Raw genomic sequence first — 21255 nt, forward strand, 5'->3', positions numbered from 1 at the left:
TGCAAAGACGTTTGGAAGCTATAAACAAAGCTATAGGAGAGGTCACACGTCATACTAATACTGATGTTTTCAAGTTGCGATAATTTTTTCAAGAAACACTTATTATTTTTATACAAATTGAATAAAAAGTTTAATTTTTCTTTGGGTAATTCTCTTCTTCCTAACATTTCAGAAACTTTGTGATTCACGTGAAAATTTCAAGTAAGAAAGGTATTCGAACAGAATAATGATCAAGTGAGCCGTTTTTCTGCTCACCAGGGTACATATACCTACATATATTTCATATAAATTTCAAGCTTCGTGCTAAAGTTTGTGTTTTTAGAGCGTCATCCGAAAATGCAAGCATAATTTTGAGAAAAAAAAGTGGAAAAACCGACGTGTGGTCAGGTGTGTTAGATAATGCATGCGCCAATGACTACCTAGGAGACTAATCGATTATAGGCGAGTATGGTCTCCAATATGGAACAATTGGTACAAGCGCTCAAAAGCTCCCGACTTGCCTCATATTTTTTTCTCTTGACATGCGGTTACATTGTGAGTGTTTTGAGGCATGAGACATTGGACCCACTTTCGATTTCAGATCGCAAAGCTCGTGGCAGAAGCATGGGATGATCATTAAATTTATTCGCTTATTGCATCTGTGAAATATGATTATTGATCATAACTAGTACTAAAACTGGATTTGTTTTCATGTTCTGAAATTCCTCAGATATCGAATTCATTCACACGATAAGAGAAAGTGTATAACGATAAGGGGCTGAGCCATTGCGTTTAATTTATTTTGAGGTGTTCTAACGAGAATCGAGGTGATAGGTTAAAGGCATCCTTCCATCTCGGCATTAATGTGAATCATTTTTTTATTCTAAATACAGTACTATTATATCTATAACATAAATAAACTGCCTGAGTTCCGATAGAAATATGAGATCAAGGTTCAACTGTATCATCCGGCTAAGAAATGTTCTACAAGAGTGGGGCATTCCAGCTCTACGATCATTTTAAAAGTCTGTATCCGAGAAAATTTTCACTCAACCAGAACGTACAATAAGTTCAAATTGAGTCCGGTCCTTTCGGCGTGCTATGATTTTTTTTTATTTATCCGTGATACTCCTCTCGTCGTTGCAATCTGTGATTGCCGAAAAACGGGATATTAAATCGATAATGATGGAGTTTTTCGGATACAAAACCTTTTCCGGTGACAGTGATTACGATAATGACATACTGGAACAGCCCGCTTCGGATAAATATGTGAAAATGCTCAATTTAGAGAAGGAGGTGACAGCAATGAGAATTGAATACATCAAGTACCAGATCCTCAAGAAGTTGCGACTCAAAGAGAAGCCTCTGATATCGATGAAAGATCTTCAGAAGACCAAGGAGTACGCCAATCTGCTTCCAAACCAAGAAGACCACTTTCAAAATCCATACGACGACGATTTCTACGGCAAAACCACACAAGCAGTTATCTTCCCTTATGAAGGTGAGTATTTTGCATGTCTATAAAGTATTATGGAATTTTTCCATTATTTCTTCAAACAAATACACTGGAGTTCATATTTTTGAAAATCGAAATTCTTTTTAGTCCTTCAATCTGGATACTCTATATAATCACTATAATGAAATTATCTCGAAAATTCCTAAAATTTTCCCGTTCTTGTATATCAAATACATTTTTTCTCTTCAGATGCTACAAGTTGTTCGAAGAACACACGATTTCCATCAGCTTGCCTACCGTTTCAGATGCCAAGCGACATTTTTCCTTCCGACGTCAGCTCTGCAGAATTGAAATTTTACAAAGAGGCTGACGATTTCGATTCACACAATCAGACTTTCGTTATTTCGGAAATAACCCATTGGGACGCAAAGAAAAGTTTCCAGAAGAACAGACCGATTGCGATACAAGAAACCAGCTCCACAGGTAAATGATCAAGGATTCTCGATTATCAAGAACATTTATTAGTTTTTTGTGGTCGGCAATACGCACATGTCAAAAAAGTACTGGGAATAATATATTATATTATTCGTCAAAATGAGCGTAACACTTTTTTAACTCATTTTCAGTAATCCATTCCGGTATACACCGCGATTTTTCTCTTTCAATTCTTTAGATAAGAGGTCATTTGTTTTTAAATGGGTATCATAGTCAGAATGTTATTCACAATGATAATTCTGTGCGATTTTACCAATCTGATCTTTTTTACAAATTTGCTCTCATACGACGTACAATGCTCTGACAATTTTGTCTTATTCAAATAAGTTTTATACCTTCTTCAAGATCATCTTCAGACACTGAAGGTTCTACGAGTGGTACAGAGAGTATTTATAAGAATTCACGTACAATGAAGGTTTAAGTAAAAAACTTTCAATCATGATCAACTACCAATATTAACAGCTAACAAAATAGGATATTCGAAAAAACTGTCGATATCATCTTCAATTCATGTTGACTGGTTGTTATGTCAAAACTTGTAATTCACCAATTACAATATGATATGTAACTTTCAAACTCAAGGATTGTAAGTTCAGATGAACAAATTGGGGCAAATTTTCCCCACATCTCGAGCTCCTTTGAATGTATTGTACCTCTCTTACATACGTGTTTGGATGAAGTATAGTTACCGTAAGCCTTATGTAACGAATTTCCATTAGTAATGCTCAATTCAATCAGAATTTTCTTTCGATATTTTTATACATTGTAAAAATCGCAATACACATCTCAAATGAACTAACAAAAAAACTAAGTAAATTTCGCGTGGACATCAACAAGTGAGCGAAAAAAAAAATTTTGACTTTTGGATCAGTAGTTCCCGGTACTTTTTTGATTTATAATGATGATATTCTTTCAGTAGGGGTAGCTTATAAATTTTTGTTTCAGAAAATTGGTTAACGATCGATATAACTTACGTAGTCAAAAACTGGTTAGAATACAAGTATTCTTTGACGCACGCTATCCATATAACGTGTAAAACATGTGGAATGGATAGAAATAAGTCCCCAATCTCATTCCATACTAAATTGAAGCCGTTTTTGATAATCTACACTCATTCGCAGCGTAGAAGGGCCCTGAAGCATAGACGAGCTAGAAGGTCATCAGATTGCACACCAAATTCGAAGGAATGCTGTAGAGAGAGACTATTGGTTTCTTTCGCTGATATTGGATGGGACAATTGGATTATCATGCCCAAGGAATACAACGCTTATTTTTGTAGAGGATCATGTACCGCACCATCTGCCTTAACTCTTAGTTCTTCACAACATAATAGTTTATTGCAGGTAAATGCTTCGTTCTATTGCTTCGTATATAAAATTAGTAATATTTTCTGATAGTGAGAGGAAAAGACTAAGAAGCCTAAATACGTTTCATTCATTTTTTAAATTCCGACAAGCCTGGTACAACAAATTTTTTCAACAAAATTAAGGAATTGATGATTCGTTATTCGTTATATTGCATCATATCAGTAAAATAGTGATTGAAAACCTAAAAAAAAAACAAACATCATGTCAACTGTATCCCTAAATTCTCCTAAAGGTTAAGATATTAAGTACTCGATGAATAATTTACTCTTAATGTTCAATTCTTCATTACATCGGATCATGTAAAGAATCAGTAATATTGTCTGGTGATGAATGATGATTGGATCAGTTAGAGAAACATTATCAATAAATTAATTCCTCGACTTCTTAAGATTTTGAGATGTAATTTACTTATTTTTTTCCAGAAATTAATTAACGGAAAAAGGTTCAAGAATAGACCAGGACCGGAGTTCACTATGTGTTGCTCTGCAACACAATTTTCTCCCCTTAAGTTGGTTTATATGGACAACAACAAAACACTCACAACCAAGGTGCTATCCAACATGATAGTTGACAGTTGTGGCTGCATGTGATGAAGAATAGAACAGAAAAAAAAATCAGTATTTTAAGAAATTAAAGGGTACCTCTGTTAAACATCGAGAGGTTTCCAATAGATTACAATTATTCGTTTTCGTCTGCTTGAATAGAGGGATAGGAACCATAATTTATTTTAGTTAGTAACATCTTTATGATGATGAAGTTTATTCGTTTCAGAATACTGCTTGTTCAGCAATATTTATTTTCTTTGTTATTTATTGTACAATTATTTATATTTGTGGGATGACTTTTAGCTTACCTACTGTGTTCTCATTTCTATTTATTATGATTTGTATTAAAACACCAATACTGCTTTTTTATCGTGAAAAATAAAATTGAAATTCGACATCATTAACTTGTCCTTTCAGATTCTGATGAAGAAATAATTTAAGCGAAGCGTAATAGAAACTAATGAATGAAGTACAAATGAACATATAAATTATTCGATCCTTATCAGTCGTTCATCAGTTCAACTGGTATTCAGTTGAAGTGGACCTAGAGTCTAGTCATTGAGAGAATTAGAAATTTTCAAATTCAATGTGCCTACACAAATTGATGTGTTTCATTTCTATATTGCTTGTTAAAAATTGCCGTCGTGAGCCTAGAAAGTATCTATATAAAATTCAAATTCGAAGTTCGAATAAAAGGTACGTTTTTTTTCTATTTCTTTAACTAGATCTTAAAAATTGTTTTAACTTCTACTTTTTGTTAAACCCTTTTCGTTATACCGTTGGTGGTGATAATTATTCAACGAAATAGTAAGAAATCAGGTTTCTTCATTTATTTATAATATGGAGAGTCCATTTCAGATAGAATAACAACTCTGTGGTTTCTTTCGTATAAAATAAAACATCATATTCTGTGCTTATGTTGACAAGTCAAAATTAAATTTTCATAATACTGCAAAATCAATGAATATGCACAATTACTGAATTAAAAAAGGTGATATGCTAATAATGAGGTTCGAAACATAAACATAATCATTAACTCTTGATCCCTGGGATTTCCTGGAAAACAAACAACCAGTATTTATTTATGTTGCAAATAAACGTATCACCACTTCACAAGATTTTTGGATTTTGAATGTAGATCGAAATTGCTGGGCATTTTCGGGTAATATTTACAAAATGAATTGTAGATGGAAGATTCTAATAATTCTTATTATAATAATATGGGGTGTTATTCACTTTGTTTACAATCGCTCTCTGAAATTTGATCTCTCTGACAAAATAAAACTGACAGTGTACTATGAAGCATTGTGTACAGATTCGAAATTTTTCATAACTAGGCAGCTTGGTCCTCTATATGAGGAAATGCCAGACCATATCATTATTGAGTTAGTTCCATATGGTAAAGCTGAGGTAATTGTGAAGTTCTTGTTTTATACATTTCAAATAACTTGTATTTTTCAGACTATTGAATCTGGTGGATCCATTTTATTCCAGTGCCAACATGATGAATTAGAATGCTATGCAAATAAAATCCATGCTTGTGTGATAGACTCTGTAAAGCACCCTTCAATTCAATTGAAATACATAGCGTGTATGATAAGGAATAACCAGAAACCGGATGATATAGCAGAAAAAGTGAGTTCTATATATTTATATGAGAAATATTTTGTCTAGAAGGATTACGTTCAATTTGGATAACAACGAATTTAAAATGTATTCAATTCCTGTTAATAATAGTCTAGTGAAGACCTTGAATATCATAAATATTTCATTGAACTAATGCATTTTTTAATTTTAGTGTGGTAAAAATTATAACATTGATCCTTCTCCAATTCTGAACTGTGCAAGGGGAGAGAAAGGCTCACTATTACTAAAAAAACATGGAGAGAAAACTCATGCTCTTAATCCTCCTGTAAGTTTCATACCAACAATAGAAATCAATGGCAGTCAAGATTTAATCCCTTTGAGTAAAATATTGAAGGATTTGAGACAGACGGTTTGTAATTTACTCAAGACCAGACCTTCAGGATGTGATCGTTAATGTTTTCCAATTAACTGTTTTGCTTTCAATCATTTAATGTACTGTATATAATAAAGAACTCATTAATGGTTTTTTTGTTTGGAATCTCCTATATATATAACATAGCGATTAGACTCCAATTAACCTTGTTCAGTTCAATTTCTTTTTTGAAATGATATTCTCAGTATTTCTTGTCTTTTAAGCCTTCATTAATGAGATTGAATATTTCACTTAATATCTGGGTGATTTCATAATTTTGTCAAATTATAGATGTCCAACGTTTTTTATTCGAACTCACCATTAATTTAAAATAAATAGCAAATAATATAGCTGAAAATTGAATGGTCAATTTAATTTCCAATTTGATCCTTTCTGATCTAATATGGTGATAATCAGTACCTACAATAAGGTAATGAACTCTTTCTTGATTTTAAAGGTATAAATGAGTCCAATTGCTTTATATTATGCAATTGTATAATTTATTGAGTATATAGGTGACGAATGTATTTCAAATCAAAGATAATCTGAAAAATAACCTTTGACAGAGCAAGTTACTTAAAATGGGAAATGATCATTTTCGTCATCATATGAGAGAAAGTCCTTAACATTTTTTAACAGTCTTCAAAAAACGAGTACCTTATCATAAATATTATTCAGGACTATATTCACAGTAGCTTATGTTCCCGAAATGAATGATTGCTAACAATATTTCGAATTTAGATCTTATTTCATGAAGAACTTTTTTCACAACTAGCATACAGTGTGAAAGATTTTAAGATAGTGTGACATAAAAATTATAGGGACTTTGGCGAAGTAATTGTATCTATTTATTTATGTAATTATATTACCACTGAAATTGTCCTCAATTTGAGAAATAATTAATTTATTTATCTTGGTTGATTTACTACTACTATTGTAATAAGTTTTTAACAGATAGGTTATAATAATCTTTATTCTCATTCATCATATTCCTGTTACGAATTTTTAAGTTTGAATGTGGTTTTCGTGTGTGAAATGAGTAAATTCGAACGAAGAATCAAGAACTTGGTGTCTGAATTTGGTAACAGGAACATATGAGATCGAGGAGGTATATCAGGAGCAGGAGTATATTTGAATGGGCAACACATAAAACTCAATCGTGTATGATTGGTATGAATGAGTAGGCAACACATCAAATTCAGTCGTGATTGATTGGTTGCCTATAGAAGATCTGCCACCTAGATACCTCCTCATTCATCATATGTTCCTGTTACGAATTTTTAAGTTTGAATGTGATTTTCCTGTTTGAAATGGGTCGAACGAAGAATCAAGAATTTTGTGTCCGAATTTGGTAACAGGAATATATGAGACTGAGGAGGTGTATCAGGAGCAGGAGTATAATTGAATGGACAACACATAAAACTCAGTTGTGATTAATTGGTTAATGAATGAGGAGGTACCCGGGTGGGAAATCTTCTATAGGCAACCAATCAATCTCAACTGAGTCTTATGTGTTGCCTATTCAATTATACTCCTGCTCCTGATATACCTCAGTCTCATATGTTCCTGTTACCGAATTCGCACACAATATTTTTCATCCTTCGTTCGAATTTACCGATTTCACACAGTATTCTTCATTCTTCGTTTGAATTTACCCATTTCACACACAAAAATTTCATTCAAACTTAATTATTCGTATCAGGAAAATATGATGAATGAGGAGGTATCCGTGTGGCAAATCTTCTATTGGCAACCAATCAATCACGAATGAGTTTGATGTGTTGCCTATTCAGTTTTATTCCAGCTCCTGATATACATCCTCAGTCTGATATGTTCCTGTTACCAAATTCGCACACAATATTTTTCATCCTTCGTTCGAATTTACCGATTTCACTAACTAAAGGCGATAAATAGATCATATAGGATTACGTTTTGTGTGTTGCCTATTCAATTGTACTCCTGCTTATATACCTCTTCGGTCTCATCTATTCCTGTTACCAGATTCGAGCACCAAATTCTTGATTATCTGTTAGAATTTACCCATTCTTCACGAAAATCATTTTCAAACATAAAAATTCGTATGTGGAATATATGATTAATGAAAAGGTATCCATCTAGCAGATCTTCTATAGACAACCAATCATACACAAGTGAATTTTATATGTTGCCTATTCAAATTGTACGCCTGCTCCTGATAAATGTCTTCAGTCTCATATGTTGCTTATACGAAACACGAACACCAAATACTTTTCTTTTTTTTCATTCGAATTTACCCATTTTACATACGAAAATCACATTCAAACTTTCAGGAATATATAATGAGTTAGGAGGTATCCGGCTATCAGATCTTCTATAGGCAACCAATCATACATCTAATCGGTTTTATATATTCCTGTTACAAAATTCGAACGCCAAATTATTGATGTTTTGTTCGAATCTACCCATTTCACACACGAAACACATCCATAGTGATTCTCATTTTCGCAAACTGAAATTTTGTGTTGGGTGGATATGAGGTGTAGTAGATTTTCTAATTTTGACATTGTCTTAGTATTCTGGTTTGATGGAAAGTGGAAGAATATTTCCATGAATTTGATTTCATTTATTTATTATCCTTACAATAATGAAGTACACAAAGAAAAGGAAAGAAAAAACATCGTGATTATTGGTGTTGGTCCCATGAATAGAAATCATTTATGGATTCTTGAATCAGAAAGTTAGTTTTTAATAATATCAATAAATAAAGAATTTTCTCCACACAAATTTTTCCAAACTATATTTCGACAATTTTCTTGTGTTTATGAACAATTATTGATCGATCTTCATCGAATAGAGTCAATTTTTCACTAATATCAAATTGAAAAAATGCGAAACCTGTTAATGGTAATAGATGTTATACTAAGTTACTAAAAAATGGGGAGATAAAATTACATTTTACATTGGTTTCTATAAATTGAAGTCAATAATGAATCTGTCGCCAAATTAACGTAAATGAAATCAATTAATTCAACTAAATCTTCACGACAGAGATATGCCTGTAAAAAAATAATCAACAACCATATGATAATTTAAATAAGACAAACATTTATGACAAAAGCATTTCTAGTACATTCTACAATTAGCACACTATGAATTCCTGGCTAACTGAGAATTTACATAAATAAAAATAAAAAGAAATTATTTTCAACTTTTTTATTGCACTTGTACATTGTCTATAAAATTAATTAGTCATTATAAATTCAAATACATACAACATTACACTTTAAAAAAATATATCATTTTATACAAGCATTTTTTGTTCGTAAGAAAATATTCATTCAGTTGTTGGGATCACAAATTATTTTGTACAATGTATAAACTACAATTACCCTCCAAAAATGATCAATCCATGCTTTTCACAAATTGAAAATGAATTAATTTATACTTTGAACAATTCTATATATGAGGATTGGTTACTGAAACAACGCACTTATCTTTAAAATAAATATTAGCATTTCAAGATGTAAGTAAAACTGAAATATAAAATGAATTAAAATTCAACGAACAATTACTTTGCAATCATATATTAAGCTCATTTGCTTGCTCGAAATTGAAAACAACTTAAATGTAATTAATTCATTCCGACAATAAAATATCTAAAAATATCACAATTTGAATTGCATATACTGAAAACAATTCAAATTTATACTTAAGTATTATACGTTAACAAAAATTACTGAGAAGCTTATTACTTTTTCATTGGCAAGATAACTAATCTCAGTCCAAGGAACTGATCATGTTATGTTCAATGCAGAGAAACTTTGTTTATTTACACTTCTGATTCAACTTATTTCAAAGAGAAAAAAATTTTATACTTCATGTTAAAAAATACTGGTTATATTCAATTGCAATTCATAAAGTTTTCTTATCAAAACTTTGAAAATTAAGGAAAAAGTGTTTTGTTCAATTTCTAATCTCATTCTGCCTGAAAAGAAAACGCCAAATTAAAATAAAAAAATTACTTAGTTTTCAAGTGATGAGTCAAATAATTGCTTAAATTATTTGGATATAAACACTTTAAAAGTTACAAGGATTTGTTACTGTCGAACATTGAGCATAATTTTGGTTACACATTATTGCTTCTGTTAAAGGTATTATTTTGAATAAATAAGATATACCTATACAATTATGCTGCAAATACTTTTATAAAATAAATGTGAATCAGCAGTGACATAATAGCGAGCTGAAAAATTTAATCATTAAACAAGAGATCAAGGATATTTCATAAAATATTGATTACAGCACATCTCTATAAATCAATTAAATTTTGTTGGATGGTTACTGAAGATTTTGTACATTCTGAATAATTCTTGATCTTCATGAAACCATTTGTATCACTACATTCTAATTCAATATGACTATGAAAAGTAGCTTTCTTCTGGGTAACAATATTGTCACTTTTGCCATTTGATTTTTCTGTTTCTCGAGAATTATTTTTCATGTAATCTAATACTGGATCATCGCCAATTTTCATACTTATTTTGGCTCTCAGTATATGATATTGAGTACGCCAGTATTCATAGGATGCTGCTTTGAGTGAAGAAACCCATTTATTAACATCAGTTTCACATCGACAAGAAAATATATGCTTAAGATCGTTATCTCGTACTTTACTGTTCACTCTGAATGTAATAGAAAATGCAAAAGGAATGCCTTTTAGTTCGTAAGCAATACGAGCATTTTCCAATACTAACACAGCCATGGGTTCTGGATCATTCAATTTGTAATAGAAGAGTAGATTTGAAAACAGTTTGAAATACCTTTCTTTGAAGGTTGGCTGTTGATACCAATCAGACCATTCTTTGCCAGAAGGTTTCATATGTTGTAAAACACCCTCCAATTTTGGTGTGTTTTCATTGGAAAATTGAATCATTTCTTTATCATTGAACCTCATATTTTATTTGAATTATACGATTTATCAAATAATGACTAGATACTTATTTGTACTTCATGGACAATGCCTCTGAAATATTACTATGAATACAGCTCTTGCAAAAGTAAGCAAGAAAATAATTCATACATATTCAATAATTCCCAGGAAATCTCTAACACTTCGATGCTGACTGCTGAGTTGACTTGTGTGACAGATATGTAACCAGTTACCAGAGGAGAGGCAGCATTGTTATGAATGTTAGGTAGTCAATATTTAATTCAAAATATCTTGTTTTTCAACTACTAGATGAAGTAGTCCATTAACATAAAACAATTCACTTCATTTGCTATCACTATCCTATCTTTGCCTTAAGTACATTGTTTTCTGAAGAAAAAAATTAAAATGTATATTCTATGTCCGTGACAGAGGTTGTCAAATAATATTTCACTTGATTGTTTTGACGTTTACATTTACACCATATGGAACGTTAGATGGTTCTGAAACTTTATTGAAAATGGATAGAGAAACAGAATTGTTAAAAATAAATGAGGAACTCCGTAAGAAAATTGAGGAGTTAGAAAGGAAAAACAATGTAGTAAGACAAAAAATTCCAGAAATGTCCTCTAAAGTTGTAGATAGTAATCCCTACAGGTAAAGGAAGATATTATTTCAAGAATTTTATATTTTACTATACAAACACAACCCAAAGTTCATTAATATTTTAGCCGATTAATGGCTCTGAAAAAGATGGGAATTGTCAAAAATTATGAGCAGATCAGAACTTACTGTGTGGCTATTGTTGGTATTGGCGGAGTGGGTAGTGTAGCTGCTGAAATGTTAACACGTTGTGGTATTGGAAAATTGCTTTTGTTCGACTATGATAAAGTTGAATTGGCAAACATGAATAGGTTATTCTTTCAACCTCACCAGTCTGGACTCAGTAAAGTTGAGGCTGCAGCAGAAACTCTTCGAAACATCAATCCAGATGTTGAAATATTGACATTCAATTATAATATCACACTCTTAGACAATTTTGAAAATTTTCAAAGCTCCCTCATGTAAGTGAATACAAATTAGCAATATGCAGTATAGTTATATGTTATTAATTTAGACATCAAGGAATGAATGGGAAAAATGTTGATACAGTGCTCAGTTGTGTAGACAATTTTGAAGCTAGATTGACGATCAATACTGTGTGTAATGAAAACAATTTGAATTGGTTTGAATCTGGTGTTGCAGAAAATGCTATTTCAGGGCATATCCAATTTATTAATCCAGGAAAGACAGCTTGTTTTGCTGTAAGTTATCCCATAAGCAGTTTTTTAATTTTATATTATGACATATAATAATATTTCAGTGTGTACCTCCACTAATAGTTGCCTCTAATATTGATGAGAAAACTTTAAAAAGGGATGGAGTTTGTGCAGCAAGCTTACCAACTACAATGGCAATAGTAGCTGGGTTCCTAGTTCAAAATTGTTTGAAATATCTCCTTGGTTTTGGAGAAGTAGCAAACTATCTTGGTTATAATGCATTAAATGATTTCTTTCCTACTATGAGTCTGAAGCCAAATCAGAATTGTGAAGACAGGTTTTGTAGAAAGAGACAACAGGAAAAAGCTAGTGAAGTGAAGGAAGAAATACTTGTAAAAGTGGATGAAGAAGCACCCTTACATGAAGATAACGAGTGGGGTATATCATTGGTTGATGAGAGTGTGGAAGAGCAAAAAGCATCAGTTGGTGTTGCAGGCATTGAATTTGCCTATACATTAGCAACTAACAACTCAAAAGAAGAACCAGAGGTTGCAACTACTGATGATGTCAAATTAGAAGATCTCATGGCACAAATGAAATCCATTTGAACAGTTATTGAATGAAGAAATTCCATTTTATAAAACTGAAAATTTTACTACTTGTTGAAAATAATTGGTATTACTCTTTTGTGCAGTATATTTTCTTATTTTATCTTATAATTCATTTTAAATTAGTACATGAATATGTTTCTAAATCATCATATTAAATAATTTGTTCTATATTTTTATTAAACAAGTTTTATAATGACGTTTTTGAATAATCCACACCTGGCAGTATACTTCTATACATAATATTTTCAGTTTTACCTATGATCCACACTATAATGTATAAAAAAAATAATGCTTGGAATAAATTATTCAGTTAGAAGAGACAATGCGATGTAGCATTATAAAGTGGCCCATTCATCAAAATAAAATATTGGTAATACCTTTTCAAACATGATATGCTCCTCTTACTTAATTTCTCTAAAAAAAAATTCAAAAACTTGGCATTATTATGTAAATTCACCATAATGTAATAACCAATTCTGGAATGATTTTATTTAACTATGTACTTTGAATTAGACATGAGGAGTGTCTACCTACATATTTCAAATGGAATTGAAATACCCAACCCTATATTCAAGCATAAGTTGAAATCCATAAGTGCCACTTATGTACGTCAACGCACACGAAACACTACTGTTGAATTATTAAAACCAAGAGAAATATAATGATTATAGTTTAATTTGATTTTGTTATTAATGTTATATTATAAATCTCTTACCAATAAATAATTCATCCACTTGATAATCGGATATACCAATCTTGTATTACCTCATTACCTAGTATTATCCATCAAAAAATTTCACGATCATCCCTCTGTAGTTTTTCTTCCAAGGAATACCTGATTTAATTTTTTATCTTTAAATATCCGAAGTTTGATTTTGATGTGGTCGTTTTCTTATTAAATAATAGTTTTTCTTTGTATTGGCAAACAGCGTCCTGGTTAATATCAGGACTTCCTTCTTCCTCTCTTTCAGCAAAAAGATGAAAGTTTGTAAATGTAGATTCTTTTCATCTGAAACATGATTTACGATTATTGATCCTAATAGAATTTCAAATTAAGAAATAAATTGTAACGATATTTAGCTCTTCAGAGCGCATCCACCATAATATTTAATCTTGGAGGTCATCAATGTGAAAAATTTGCAAGAATTCTAGAATTTAATTCATGAAATGTAAAGTGGAAAAAGCAATTTTCTGCATTCCCATACATTTAAATTCAATTAATTACAACATTCCCAAGTATTCAAAGTTTTCTAAATTATATTCTACAGCTTTCGACGTCAAAACTTTGACATGCCACACATACATAACCATGACCTTGATCGAAATAGTGAATTATGTCTGATTGTTTTTAAATTTTCAAATTGAAATTCTTTTCTACAATCTGAAAACAAGAGTGGGGCCTGAAGTGGCCATATTTTACGGGCCAGAGTTCAGTCGAATCATAATTAAATATTCAATTTTCGTAGTCGTGTTATCAAGTCAGTTCAAATTAGTTGAACCAGTGGTTGCGTGAGGTCAACGAAACATTAAAATTGCATCATGGTTAATGTAATTGAAAAAATACACTTATTTTATACGAAATAACGATATCACTAAAATTTTTAATTTCAGGTGGAGGTTTTCACTGTTTCAAACAGAAGTTTAGGAAAAGTGGATATATCCGAATCATCCACTGTCAAAGAACTGAAGTCAAAAATTACTAATATATCCAAAATTTCTATAGAAAGGCAGTCAGTTCGCCAAGAAGCAAGAGGAAAGGATTTAAATGATACCATTAAAATTGAAAGTCTGAAATTGGGAAGCCCTGCAAAAATTTTTGTTAAAGATTTAGGTCCGCAAGTAGGTTGGAGCACTGTTTTTCTTGCTGAATATGCCGGACCTATAGCTGTTTATGCCTTAGTAGCTGCCAGTAATGGCATTTTACATAGTTCCTTACCAACAAGGCAATCTTCACTCATGTCCAGGTAAGGAAAATATGCAAATTTTCCTGTTCAAAGGTTAAAGGTTTACTTAAAATGCTTCAATAGTTTATTTAATGGAACAAATTTTTTTATATATGAATTGATATATTATATTTATCCAAAAAATTCAACTTAAATTTCATTCAATAGACAGATTATGTGATTTTTCGGTATGAAGGATAATGACCTTGTATAGTATTTATTAAGTTACTTGAAAAAACTATCAATATTATATTCAATCATCTAAATTTTAATAAATAGTAAAGAAGTTAAGTTTAATATAAATAATAAAAAGTAATTTACATTTATTTGTGGAAATTACTTTGGTTTATTTTATTTATAATGAATTTCCATAAAATAAGGACAGAATCTATTATAATAAAAAGTTCACAATGATATGAATAATTTGTGCATAGTGAGTATTAGTATTCATCAATACTTCTTATTGGATGAAAATTTCAATGGATATTCTTTAGAATTATGTTATATGTTATCTGAATATATATATTTTTCAACACTCTTAATTATTCCGGTGATATTCAATTACAGCTTAACAGTTAAAAATAACTATAATGTCATCAATTTGAAAATAATTTATTTGTAATGAGCAATTGTTTTTTCAAACCTGTTTTGGGATTATTTCATTGTCTGCCGCAAAAATGTTTGATAGGTTCCAAGTTATTGAAATGCTGTAGGATATGTTTTATGAATGTTTTACATTCTCATCGGTAATATTCGAAATATTATTCATGGAGAAACAAATTGTTTTATTTTGCCTGAGAAAAATTACTATTTATCGTGAGAGACAAATATTTGTTATATGTTGAACTGAAAAATGATATTTTCAACTTTGTTTACGAATATTTTTTTTTACAGTTTAATTTATTGGGCTTGGGTCATACACTATGCCAAGAGAATATTAGAAACTATTTTTGTACATAGATTTTCCCATAGTACAATGCCTATAAGGAATCTTTTCAAAAATTGTACCTATTATTGGGGATTTGCATTTTACGTAGCCTACCATGTCAATCATCCTTTATGGACAGAGCCTCCTGTAGTTATTTCATATCTTGGATTTGCTATGTGGACTGTAAGTGTTTATAGTTTGAGAAGCTAATCTGTTAGTTTGATATATTGTTTAATATTCAATTTGTAGATTTGCGAGTTGGGCAATTTGAGTGTGCATTTATTATTGAGGGATCTCAGACCAGCTGGTAGTACAGTAAGAAAAATTCCATTCCCAAATGGAAATCCTTTGACAAATTTATTTGATCTCGTTTCTTGTCCTAATTACACTTATGAAGTAGGAGCTTGGTTAGGCTATACCTTAATGAGTGGATGCTTGCCAGGTTTGTTTGAAAAAACCCTTATTATTCTTTCAGAAATTCTTATTCTTTGTTTGTTTTATTCAGCTCTTTTATTCACTTTGGCTGGGTTCTATCAAATGGCTGTGTGGGCTCTTGGAAAACACAGGAATTACAAGAGAGAATTTCAAGACTATCCCAAGAAGAGGAAAGCAATCATTCCATTTGTTCTATAATTTTCATTATATAATGGTTTGGGTTAAAGTTAAAAATTTTTGTTACTTGTTCAAGTTTATTTAAATAAAGATTTCTAGGTATTCATATGATTTTATGATTTCAATAATGTCAATGTCCGGATTATAAGCTAACTATGTATATATATATATATCGTGAATCTTTAAGGGAATTCGACTGATAAGAAGGATTTCAGTTTTACTCTTTATTCATATATATATATATATATATACATATACGTTTTTTTTACTCGCATAATCCATTTATTAATTAGTTAAAATTATTCTTTTGACTAATGGATATTTGCATTGATACAAAAAGTGGCACAAAGTTGTAACTCATGAAATTTGAGCGAGTTCATTTTTTTTGTTTCACTGAAATAATCCGTCCCTTACTTGAAATAGTAGGTTTTGGAAATCCTAAAAAAATAATTATAATATTTTCAAGTGCAATATTTCAATATATCCCCTCTTTACTACAAATCATCTAAGAAAAATATGACTTGGTCATTTCTATTTTGCGAATAAAATGATTAAATTATAATACAATACAATTTGCTGATGATACACCACTAATTACCCACAGCAAAACACTAAAAAAATGTGTGGAAAGGCTACAAAAACTCACAGATATAACTGTAGCATGGATGAGACACTGGCGGATACAACCTAACCCAAAAAAATCTAACTTGATAATATTCCACCATAATATAAAGAACAACTCCCCAGGTATAAAAATTGGCAATGATAAAATTAGACCAACAACTAAGTGCAAGTATTTGGGAATACACGTGGACAACAAACTCAATTTCAAACACCATATGAAGGTACAGAAAAAAGCAGCCATCACACGAGCCGGACACTTCAGATCACTCACGTACAAGAACTTAGGAATCAACATCAAAACAGCCAGTTCAATTTACAAGATGATATGCAGACCATTACTGGACTATGGTAGCATAATATTCTCGAATGCGACAAAAAGCTCACTTAATAACCTGGAAATAGCAGAAAGAACTTGCCTTAGAAAGATAACAAAATTGAGACATCCCAACAATCCCTTACACAACCCCTCCAACACTCTATTATATGAAACAACAGAAGTGGAGTCAATACTAACGAGACTACATAGGCTGGGCATGAAATTCATCAAAAACCAAAATAACAGAAATATTATGGAACCACTAGTACACCACTATAATAGAGAAACCACTGAAAAGGCAAAACTACCAGCGCTCCCACTTTATGAACACTTGCTATCCCTAGAATAGTATTTATATTGCAACTACCATATTTTTTATATAAAATATAAATTGAATCGAAATATAAATTACTGACTGGAAGACTTCGGTCGATAGCCATTTGATATGTAATCAATAAAGTTCTCTCTCTCTCTCATTTAAGAAAAATATGACTTGATCATTTCTATTCTGCGAATAAAATTATTAAATTATAATATTTCATTTATGTAATAATTGGTTTCAGTACAAAATATATAATTAAATATTATTGTCACTTTATTATTCTGACAGAATTTTTTTGAACAGTGTTATATTTGAATTTAATGAAAATAAGAGGAATAATATTGTTCTAAATCAAACAGTTTGAATTTTTTAATTAATAAAATTGGATCCTTAAGCCTAAAATTGTATAAAGAAATATATATTTATACCTTCTTGTCAAAATTGATAAGTGAAATGCATTGCAAACTATTGCATATCATTCAAATTGATTTATTACTAATTACATATTACACTTTATAAAAGTGTAAATTTCAGATTGTAGCTCCTAATTATAGTTATAATTATTGCTTTTCTTTTTATTCTGCGGGTCATAATAATTGAAATCTAGTAGTAGAGGAATGCCCACATAATATAATTGAGTAAAATCCAAATTAAAAATAATAGATCATTTTAAATGTAAATTAAAATGATTAATATTATTTTAATGATATTTTGGCCAATTGGGCATGCAATATATTGTCACAAAATAATGAATAAAAGAGTTTAAAAATGCTCATACCTACTACGTCCACCTCATAAAATATTTACATGCCCCTTCTGGAATCCTGTTGTGAAATATATGAAGAATATATAGAATGGATAAATTGCACTCTATAACGATGAAGTTAAAATAAATAAATTTTTAAGTACATCATTTTTGAAGACCCCTAAATGAATTTCATCTTAAATTCTTTGCAACTTCACATTTTCACTTTGTAATTTTCTAACCGTTTTCAGTCGGTGATTACAATAAATTCGTAATAATACACTGAAAAAAACCAAAAATAACCCAAAAATACCTAAAGCATTGACCTCATGATTATATATGATACAGCTCAATAATACCGAAAACCCTTGTCGTATTGTTGTAATTATTGCAAAAACTAAAGGTCCGAATACCGATAAGGTACTATAAATAAATAACTGACCACTTGCAGAGCATGCTGATAAGATCACACAATCAACTATAAAAGAGGGATGTTTTAACATAAAATTACAGGATGTGAGAAAATTACCTTGTTGGAACAAGGAACCCGCTGTAAAAATGCAAGAGAAGAAATTTACGTAACACATCATTTGGACAGGTCTCATTGAATATTTTTTGAAAAGTGCTCCTTGCCAATTTGATGTAAAACTATCAAATACTATATAGGAACATAAAAGAAACACCCCAGAAAGTGTTGTAACTGCTGATTCTGAAAAATGATGAAACAATTATTTTGAAACTCTTATCAGATAGTGAAATCCCTACTTGCTCTATCATTTCCAGAATCCAACATGAAGAAAAGCATTCCTATTGAAAGTATTGAGGCTGTAACATATTCATAGAACTCATATTTTGTTTTGGATACAATTTTGCCCATTAGCATCACTGGAATCACTTTGGCAGCCTTAGCTAAAACCTAGGAATGATTTATTTAAGTGCTATTCTTCTAATCTAAAAAAGTTACCTGATGAGGGAAAGAGACAAATTTCAAAGCTTCATATTGGCACCACGAACTCATAATATTTGAGAAGGAACAAAAAATATATTTGTATAGAGGACATTTATGTCTTGGTTGTCTCCTGCATAGCAATATTATTCCCGATATTGTAAATGCCAAGACTCTATTCACAAAAACCAAAAATTGGGAATCTTTGAAGAACTCAATTTCTCCTGAAGAACTAACATATTTCTAAAACAATAGAGTGTGGTCAAGAAAGATCCTTTTGTGTAAATGATCAATAGTTTATATTTACTTGTGTCATGACTTTTTCTTGTAGAATACCCCATGATAAATAAGATATTTGAAGACCAAAAAAATAGAATATTAATAAAAAAGTTTCTCCCAATACTGAATATGGGGTGGTGATATTTGGGCTTGGAGTAATTGTTTCATCTTCATCAAAACATAAACGAATTATTTTTGGAAAATATCCGTTTCCTAAAACAAAGGCAATTTAAGTTGCTGTGGTAAAAATATGATATTTACTAACCGCTTCTATTGAGGTAATTTATTTTTTTAATATATTTATAGACTATGTAACCCGGAAAAAATAAAGTGGAATATCCAAGTGTATTCGTAATGGCATCTTTTATCCATTCATATTCCTCAAAATTCTGAGTTGAATGAATTGATGAACTTAAGAAGTGGTTTAATATATATAAAAAAGCTGCACTGACCACAAAAATTGTACTATAAAGAAAAGCAAAACGTTATTCAACATTTGACAAAATAATAAAAATCAAATGATTACCAAATAATCGTATCTACATAATTATTATTTGTCATCGTGTCTTCTAAATATTTATCCTATCATAATGATGGTTTATACTACATTAGGATGTAATAAGAGAGTCATAATTTTGTTTGATGTCCTATTGAAATTTATTTGTCATTTTGGAAAATTTGTATTCAAATTTCAAAACAACATATAACCTCCAATATCTGCTGTCAATAAAAACCACAGAGAAAAACTATGGTAATATTTCTTGATCTATTCATTTTTGAGCATTCATATCATTAAGAAATAATATTTTCTTCTACTGTCTTAAACAGACAAAATCACTCCGAAATTCTAAAAGTAATTATAAATTAAAACTTTATTTCAATAAAAATACATAACATTGTTATCATTATAACATTTCAATATAATATCAATTTCATAAATTATTTATTTAAGTTAACATTCCTTTTAATCTAGTCATTTCCTTCAATATCAAGGAAATGTTATATCTTAGCTTATGAAATGATTTGATATCCACCTTCAAAGTAGTTTTCTTTCCATTGTTGGTACTAATTTGAATAATCACATATTTCACATTCTTATTAGCAAACTCACTAAAAAAAATAATAAAGTTGAAGTGAATTTGATATTCTGTAATACAAATTGCCATAAAACTTTGTACTATTCATAAATACTGAAATAATGAATAAGTACAATTACTCACTTATATAAACTTAAATCAATTGTCCATTTCAAATCAACTAAATTCCTCTTTTCCATCTTATAGTATTTTAGAATAGTACTGTGTACTTCCTTTCTATTAGGAACCAGTGGCAATTCTTCAATGAATTCCGAGTTGAAACCAAACTGTCCTAATTGTGCATTGAAGTCCTTATCACTTGTAATAAGGAATAACTTTATTATTTCAACATAAATGGCAATTAATTCAACAAGCTTATGTTTTTCGATATTTAATTCATGTGATATTTTATCTAACACTTTAGTCCTGTCCTGCGAAGACTGCATTACACTTAATCCAACTGAAAAGGAATTGATATTAGGCATTCAAAACCCTCTGCAACGAATACTCACTTTTCAAGAATACATTTCTTATTTCCTGCGAACATTCATTTAGGAATGGTATATGTGGTTTAATTGCTCCTTCAGGGTTCATTATGGCACCAGTTACATTGTTTATTTACTTCCTGTGTGAATTTACATATTTCTTTTGAAATGACAGTTCTATATATGACGCTCTTGTTAAATTCTTCTTTATTGATTATGAACTTAGTGTTTTATTAGATCAACCAGCCTAATCAAATAAATTGATCTGAAAATATTTGACGAAAAAATCAATTCATTTCGTTTTTTTTTTGTATATTTCTGAATAATTTCGCAAAATGGTAAACGTTTGAATGCTATAGAGG

The 21255-nt window shown here is 30.4% G+C and overlaps 7 protein-coding genes across 10 annotated transcripts; 4 read left to right on the top strand and 3 right to left on the bottom strand.

Annotated features, from left to right (window-relative positions):
• The first annotated feature begins 370 nt into the window (after positions 1-370).
• On the top strand, positions 371-4237 carry LOC123685724 (growth/differentiation factor 8-like). Its single transcript, XM_045625555.1, has 4 exons — positions 371-1480; positions 1685-1918; positions 2876-3273; positions 3720-4237. The coding sequence occupies exons 1-4, from the start codon at positions 1081-1083 to the stop codon at positions 3885-3887; spliced, it is 1200 nt and encodes a 399-aa protein (XP_045481511.1). The 5' UTR covers positions 371-1080; the 3' UTR covers positions 3888-4237.
• A 511-nt stretch (positions 4238-4748) lies between these two features.
• Positions 4749-5951, top strand: LOC123685725 (gamma-interferon-inducible lysosomal thiol reductase-like). The gene is made up of 3 exons (XM_045625556.1): positions 4749-5252; positions 5304-5477; positions 5641-5951. Exons 1-3 carry the CDS (start codon positions 5019-5021, stop codon positions 5881-5883), a joined length of 651 nt encoding a protein of 216 aa, XP_045481512.1. The 5' UTR covers positions 4749-5018; the 3' UTR covers positions 5884-5951.
• A 3067-nt stretch (positions 5952-9018) lies between these two features.
• On the bottom strand, positions 9019-11178 carry LOC123685729 (pleckstrin homology domain-containing family J member 1-like). The gene has a single exon (XM_045625564.1). The coding sequence runs from the start codon at positions 10772-10774 to the stop codon at positions 10130-10132; it is 645 nt and encodes a 214-aa protein (XP_045481520.1). The 5' UTR covers positions 10775-11178; the 3' UTR covers positions 9019-10129.
• A 23-nt stretch (positions 11179-11201) lies between these two features.
• LOC123685727 (ubiquitin-like modifier-activating enzyme 5) lies at positions 11202-12813 on the top strand. The gene is made up of 4 exons (XM_045625561.1): positions 11202-11404; positions 11479-11811; positions 11865-12051; positions 12111-12813. The coding sequence occupies exons 1-4, from the start codon at positions 11268-11270 to the stop codon at positions 12612-12614; spliced, it is 1161 nt and encodes a 386-aa protein (XP_045481517.1). The 5' UTR covers positions 11202-11267; the 3' UTR covers positions 12615-12813.
• A 131-nt stretch (positions 12814-12944) lies between these two features.
• Positions 12945-20040, bottom strand: LOC123685726 (adenosine 3'-phospho 5'-phosphosulfate transporter 1). 4 transcript variants are annotated; one of them, XM_045625559.1, is made up of 7 exons: positions 19859-20040; positions 19598-19797; positions 19361-19545; positions 19072-19296; positions 18873-19023; positions 18637-18816; positions 12945-13626 (listed from the first exon to the last, which is right to left on the bottom strand). In XM_045625559.1, the coding sequence occupies exons 1-7, from the start codon at positions 19891-19893 to the stop codon at positions 13472-13474; spliced, it is 1131 nt and encodes a 376-aa protein (XP_045481515.1). In that variant the 5' UTR covers positions 19894-20040; the 3' UTR covers positions 12945-13471. The 4 variants fall into 4 exon arrangements, with proteins under 4 accessions (XP_045481515.1, XP_045481516.1, XP_045481514.1 ...); XM_045625560.1 differs by lacking the exon at positions 12945-13626 and adding an exon at positions 16385-16538 and having other exon boundaries at positions 19859-20039; XM_045625558.1 differs by lacking the exon at positions 12945-13626 and adding an exon at positions 17717-18585.
• Positions 13918-16206, top strand: LOC123685728 (probable very-long-chain enoyl-CoA reductase art-1). Its single transcript, XM_045625563.1, has 5 exons — positions 13918-14165; positions 14229-14581; positions 15455-15671; positions 15738-15930; positions 15994-16206. The coding sequence occupies exons 1-5, from the start codon at positions 14157-14159 to the stop codon at positions 16119-16121; spliced, it is 900 nt and encodes a 299-aa protein (XP_045481519.1). The 5' UTR covers positions 13918-14156; the 3' UTR covers positions 16122-16206.
• A 146-nt stretch (positions 20041-20186) lies between the features above and the next one.
• LOC123685730 lies at positions 20187-21077 on the bottom strand. The gene is made up of 3 exons (XM_045625565.1): positions 20921-21077; positions 20553-20868; positions 20187-20442 (listed from the first exon to the last, which is right to left on the bottom strand). The coding sequence occupies exons 1-3, from the start codon at positions 21000-21002 to the stop codon at positions 20280-20282; spliced, it is 561 nt and encodes a 186-aa protein (XP_045481521.1). The 5' UTR covers positions 21003-21077; the 3' UTR covers positions 20187-20279.
• Positions 21078-21255: the final 178 nt, after the last annotated feature.

This window comes from Harmonia axyridis, chromosome X (genome assembly GCF_914767665.1).
Source record: "Harmonia axyridis chromosome X, icHarAxyr1.1, whole genome shotgun sequence".
Lineage (NCBI taxonomy): Eukaryota > Metazoa > Arthropoda > Insecta > Coleoptera > Coccinellidae > Harmonia > Harmonia axyridis.

Bases quoted from the DNA above. Each gene is read 5' to 3' on its own strand.
- LOC123685724 (XM_045625555.1), top strand. From the start codon at position 1,081: ATGATTTTTTTTTATTTATCCGTGATACTCCTCTCGTCGTTGCAATCT. The intron at 1,481-1,684 runs GTGAGTATTTTG...TTTTCTCTTCAG, and splicing joins AGTTATCTTCCCTTATGAAG to ATGCTACAAGTTGTTCGAAG. The intron at 3,274-3,719 runs GTAAATGCTTCG...ATTTTTTTCCAG, and splicing joins AACATAATAGTTTATTGCAG to AAATTAATTAACGGAAAAAG.
- LOC123685725 (XM_045625556.1), top strand. From the start codon at position 5,019: ATGAATTGTAGATGGAAGATTCTAATAATTCTTATTATAATAATATGG. The intron at 5,253-5,303 runs GTAATTGTGAAG...TGTATTTTTCAG, and splicing joins TTCCATATGGTAAAGCTGAG to ACTATTGAATCTGGTGGATC. The intron at 5,478-5,640 runs GTGAGTTCTATA...TTTTAATTTTAG, and splicing joins CGGATGATATAGCAGAAAAA to TGTGGTAAAAATTATAACAT.
- LOC123685729 (XM_045625564.1), bottom strand. From the start codon at position 10,774: ATGAGGTTCAATGATAAAGAAATGATTCAATTTTCCAATGAAAACACA.
- LOC123685727 (XM_045625561.1), top strand. From the start codon at position 11,268: ATGGATAGAGAAACAGAATTGTTAAAAATAAATGAGGAACTCCGTAAG. The intron at 11,812-11,864 runs GTAAGTGAATAC...TTATTAATTTAG, and splicing joins AATTTTCAAAGCTCCCTCAT to ACATCAAGGAATGAATGGGA. The intron at 12,052-12,110 runs GTAAGTTATCCC...ATAATATTTCAG, and splicing joins GAAAGACAGCTTGTTTTGCT to TGTGTACCTCCACTAATAGT.
- LOC123685728 (XM_045625563.1), top strand. The intron at 15,672-15,737 runs GTAAGTGTTTAT...TTCAATTTGTAG, and splicing joins TTGGATTTGCTATGTGGACT to ATTTGCGAGTTGGGCAATTT. The intron at 15,931-15,993 runs GTTTGTTTGAAA...TGTTTTATTCAG, and splicing joins AATGAGTGGATGCTTGCCAG to CTCTTTTATTCACTTTGGCT.
- LOC123685726 (XM_045625557.1), bottom strand. From the start codon at position 19,893: ATGACAAATAATAATTATGTAGATACGATTATTTG. The intron at 19,798-19,858 runs GTAATCATTTGA...TTTTCTTTATAG, and splicing joins TATGTAGATACGATTATTTG to TACAATTTTTGTGGTCAGTG. The intron at 18,817-18,872 runs GTAGGGATTTCA...ATCATTTTTCAG, and splicing joins TTCTGGAAATGATAGAGCAA to AATCAGCAGTTACAACACTT.
- LOC123685730 (XM_045625565.1), bottom strand. From the start codon at position 21,002: ATGAACCCTGAAGGAGCAATTAAACCACATATACCATTCCTAAATGAA. The intron at 20,869-20,920 runs GTGAGTATTCGT...ATTCCTTTTCAG, and splicing joins AAGAAATGTATTCTTGAAAA to TTGGATTAAGTGTAATGCAG. The intron at 20,443-20,552 runs GTGAGTAATTGT...TATTTTTTTTAG, and splicing joins ATTGATTTAAGTTTATATAA to TGAGTTTGCTAATAAGAATG.